Genomic DNA, 4,685 nt, shown 5'->3' on the forward strand with positions numbered 1-4,685 from the left:
ACCCTGTATCCCCCCACCCCTCCGCCCCGCGCCCCCCTCTCCTCTCTCCCCGGCCGTCCCACCGCTCACCTCGCGGGGGGGGGGGGGTGGAAAGGAAACGGGGGCGGGGGGCGCCGGGGGCACGGCCGGCCGCCTCCCGGGACCGGGGCGCATAAGAGCCGGGGAAGCGCCGCGGGGAGCCGGGGCAGCGGCGCGGCGCAGGTAACGGCGAAAGGCGGCCCCGGGGCGGGTGGGGGGGGACGGGCGGGCGGGCACCACTCCGCTTCTCCCGGCTTCTCGGGGGCTCCGTCCCGGGCCGCTTTAGCCCCCCCTCACCTCTCTGGGTACCCCCCGTCCAGCTCCTCCGGTGCGGCCGGCAGGTGGGAGCGGGGGTCCGGGGCGCTGCCGGGGCGCGGCGCGGTGCTGGAAGCTGCCGCGGGTGATGTCACTTTCTCCAAAATGCCTCCGGGGGGTTTTAACCCCCTTCCCCGCCCCCCCGGCCGGCGAGAAGCGAGCCCCGATATAAGCGGTGGCACGGGCGAGGCGGCGCGCAGAGCAGCCGGGACGCGGCGGCGAGAGAGGGGCCGGGGCCGGGGCTGGGGCCGGGGCCGAGCCCCCCCCGACCCCCGAGGTGCTAGCCGAGCCTCCCCTCCCCACTCCACGCGTGGGCCGAGCCCCCCGAGGTGCTGGCCGAGCCCCCCCGCAAGCCGTGGGCCGTACGCCCGGGCGGGGGCGCGCGGGGCCGGCGGCGGAGAGCTGACGGGGGCCGTGTGTTGCAGGGCGGCGGGCGAGGAGCGCGATGCTGGACGCCATGGAGGTGCCGAGCCACTCGCGGCAGCTGCTGCTGCAGCTGAACACGCAGCGCACCAAGGGCTTCCTGTGCGACGTGATCATCGTGGTGCAGAACGCGCTCTTCCGCGCGCACAAGAACATCCTGGCGGCCAGCAGCGCCTACCTCAAGTCGCTGGTGGTGCACGACAACCTGCTCAACCTGGACCATGAGATGGTGAGCCCCGGTATCTTCCGCCTCATCCTCGACTTCATCTACACCGGCCGCCTGGCCGAGTGCGAGCCGGGCGGCGAGCAGAGCCTGGGCGCCGTGCTGGCCGCCGCCAGCTACCTCCAGATCCCCGGCCTGGTGGCGCTTTGCAAGAAGAAGCTGAAGCGCAGCGGCAAGTACTGCCACCTGCGCGGGGGCTACGCGCCCTACAAGCTGGGCCGGGGGCTGCGCGCCGCCACGCCGGTCATCCAGGCCTGCTACTCGGGGACGCCGCGGCCCGTGGACCTGCCGCCCGTGGAGCCGGCGGCGCCGCTCAACACGCAGTGCGGGGAGCTCTACGCCTCGGCCTCGCAGGGCACCCCCCTGCACCCCCACGGGCTGTGCCCACCCGAGCGCCACTGCTCGCCGCCCTGCGGCCTCGACCTCTCCAAGAAGAGCCCCACCGGCCCCTCCGCCCAGCTCCTGCCCACCGACCGCCTGCTGCCCGGCGAGCCCCGTGAGCCCTCGCTGCCCCCGCGGCACGACAGCCCCCCCGGTCAGCGCCGGGCTCCTGGCCGGCCACCCCGCCTCCTACAAGGACTCGCCGCCGGGCGGAGAGCCGGGGGGGGCACCCCCACGCCGCCGACCCCTTCCGCAGCACGCCGCCCTGCGCCGAGCCCCCCCCTGCCCCGCGGCGACGGGCGTGAGCTGATGTACCGCTGGATGAAGCACGAGCCCCTGGGCCCCTACCTGGACGAGGGGGAGGCGGAGAAGGAGCTGGAGCGGGAGGAAAAGGCCGAGTCGCCGCCCGCGGCGCCGCAGCCCCGGTACCCCAGCGTGGAGAGCAACGACCTGGAGCCCGATAACAGCACGAGCGAGGACACGGGCAGCAGCGAGGGGCCCTCGCCCGGCGACGCGCTGGACCGCTACTGCAACCACCTGGGCTACGAGCCGGAGAGCCTGGGCGACAACCTGTACGTCTGCATCCCCTGCGGCAAGGGCTTCCCCAGCTCCGAGCAGCTCAACGCCCACGTGGAGGCCCACAACGAAGAGGAGCTGTATCACAAGGCGGCGGCGGAGCAGGCCGTGCCCTTCCTGGACAAGGGTGGCCCGGGGCTGGGCGACATCCTGCGGCCCTACCGCTGCTCGTCCTGCGACAAGTCCTACAAGGACCCGGCCACGCTGCGGCAGCACGAGAAGACGCACTGGCTGACGCGGCCGTACCCCTGCACCATCTGCGGCAAGAAGTTCACGCAGCGCGGCACCATGACCCGCCACATGCGCAGCCACCTCGGCCTCAAGCCCTTCGCCTGCGACGCCTGCGGGATGCGCTTCACGCGCCAGTACCGCCTGACCGAGCACATGCGCATCCACTCGGGCGAGAAGCCCTACGAGTGCCAGGTGTGCGGCGGGAAGTTCGCGCAGCAGCGCAACCTCATCAGCCACATGAAGATGCACGCGGCCGGCCCCGATGGCAAAGCCAAGCTGGACTTCCCCGACAGCGTCTACGCCATGGCCCGGCTCACCGCCGACCAGCTGGGGCTCAAGCAGGAGAAGGCGGCCGAGCTGCTCTCCCACACCTCGCACTTCCTCAGCGACCCCAAGGCCATGGAGAGCCTCTACCCCTTGGCCAAGTTCACGGCCGAGCACCTGGGGCTGAGCCAGGACAAGGCGGCCGAGGTGCTGGCGCAGGCTCCGCACCTCCATGCCGATGCCGCCCGGACCATAGAACGCTACTCGCCCCCCTAGCACCCGCCGGGGGCCGCAGTGGCCCGGCCGGGGGGCCCGTGGGGCTCCCTGTGCCCCTGCCTCCCCGCGCGGAGCTGGGGGGTGGAGGTGGCGGGTGCTCGGCCCCCATTGCTGCCGCCGGCCCCGGAGAACTCGCTCGTAGCAGAAGGTCCCATGAGAGCTGCCCCGGGCCGGCTGGATGGCGTGTCCTGCGAAGAGCGCCGGGCGCCCCAGCTCGCCTGGGAGCAGCCGATAATTCAGGGACTGCCCTCGTGGCTCGGCCGCCCCCTCGCCGCCGCTGGGCCCCGCGGCGGCTCCCGGGACTGGGGCGGGAGGCGAAGCACAAGCTGTGACGCCCGGGCTGAGCCTCGAGGCTTTGGAGGACATGAGCCCGCTCCTTACCTCGGGGCCGTCCCCGTCTCTGCCCTCTCAGGGCAGGGGGGACGCCCTCGGCAGCCCCCTGCATCGCCCCGGCCCCGCGGCGGGACCCGCCGGAGCTCGGCTCTGCTGCGACGGGACCCGGACTGTGCCGCCTCCACCGCCGCGGGCCCGTGAGTAGTTCATCCATCGCGGCCCGAGCGATGCCTCCGAGCTGCCGGCGGCCTCTGGGAGCGGCGAGCAAGGCGGGGAGGTGCCCGCCGGCCTCCCCCCGGGAGCTCGGGGACGGACTGACGGAGGGGCCCGAAGGGTGGGAGGGAAGGCGGCCGGGTCCGTGCCGTGGCCGGGCGATGCTCTTCGATCCGGAGCGGCACTGTCCTCCTGGCCCTGACCCCGCGGCTCGGCGGGCACCCCGCGTTTTTGGGAGGTGGGGCAGGGCCTGTCACAGACTGAGCCCCTGCGCCCTGCCCCAGCAGGCGCCTCGCCATCAGGGATGCCCGGGGCCCCGTGGGGCTGCGGGACCCGCGGGGGCAGCCGGGGAGCAGCCGTCCTGGGGGGGGCTTCGCCCTCGGGCCGAGCCCGGCGGCCGCTCACCTCTTTTTGCCAAAGATCCCCGTCCCCAGCGCAGCTGGGTCGGGTCGGGTTTGGGGGGGGAACCCGGGCCAGGAGTTTATGACAAAGACAAAGCGCTCGGGTTTGTCAGCTACGCGGACGTGGGCAGCGGAGGCGCGGGGCCGCGGGAAGGGGCAGGGGGGAGCCGGGAGCTGCATGGGGAGAGCCGAGCGTGGCCCCGGGGAGGGAGGTGCGGAGCTGCCCCGGGCTGGGCTGCACTGACAGGGGGTCGAGCCCTCGCGGGGCACCCCTGCTGCCCCAGCACCCCTCTCGTGCCTTCTGTTTGGTGCCCCCCTCCGAGTCCGGACCCCCTCCCTACCCCTGGCCCGGGCCACGACCCCTCTGCCTGGGGCTAATGTGAAGCTTCTCCCCTCCCCGCGCCCCCTCCTCTCCTTTGCACACGAGGCCCCGGGGCAGAGACCGGCCCCAGCCTCGCAGCCACTGTGCCTTAGCCTGCGCTGGCTGCTCCTGCCCGTGGCGCACCCCTCGGCCCCCCCCAGGCCTCTGTTCCCAGCTGGGGACGGGCAGGGGGAGCCTGGTTGGGTCCCTGCCGGGCTGCCCGGGTCCCCCTGGGGCTCGCCAGCACCCGGCTGGAGCTGCCGTGGGGCACCCGTGCCCCGTTCAGGGGCCAAGCACCGGCAGCAGCTGCACCCAAAGCACAGCTGGAAGTGCCCAGCGGGGCCGCCGGCCGGGTCTGTATCACGTCCGATTTGTACACGGGCTCCTCGCCCTTTTTTCTATAGTCGAAACGGAACGAGCAATAAAGTGACATTAACACGCAACGCCTCGCGTCCTTCTCTGCCGCGTGGGGCTGGGCTGGGGACCCGGGATGTACCCACGGAGTTGCCCTACAGTGGGAGGCACGGGTGGCACCGGGGCGGACGGCGTGGAGCTGCGGTGCTGCGGGAGGGAGGCGAGGGGCTCTGCTGCACGCCCGGTGTGCCCGGATCCCCCTCGGTTCATGGGGACAGCTGCAGGGCAGGACAGGGCAGGACAGGACAGGACAGGG

At 73.6% G+C, this 4,685-nt stretch overlaps 1 protein-coding gene across 1 annotated transcript; it reads left to right on the forward strand.

The window, feature by feature from the left end:
- Positions 1-355: 355 nt before the first annotated feature.
- Positions 356-4,458, forward strand: HIC1 (HIC ZBTB transcriptional repressor 1). The gene is given in 4 exon segments (XM_035342874.1): positions 356-1,507; positions 1,509-1,580; positions 1,582-1,635; positions 1,637-4,458. Coding segments are annotated over 4 exon segments (1,926 nt in total). The 5' UTR covers positions 356-778; the 3' UTR covers positions 2,708-4,458.
- Positions 4,459-4,685: the final 227 nt, after the last annotated feature.

Source organism: Oxyura jamaicensis, chromosome 19, assembly GCF_011077185.1.
Source record: "Oxyura jamaicensis isolate SHBP4307 breed ruddy duck chromosome 19, BPBGC_Ojam_1.0, whole genome shotgun sequence".
In the NCBI taxonomy this organism is placed as follows: domain Eukaryota; kingdom Metazoa; phylum Chordata; class Aves; order Anseriformes; family Anatidae; genus Oxyura; species Oxyura jamaicensis.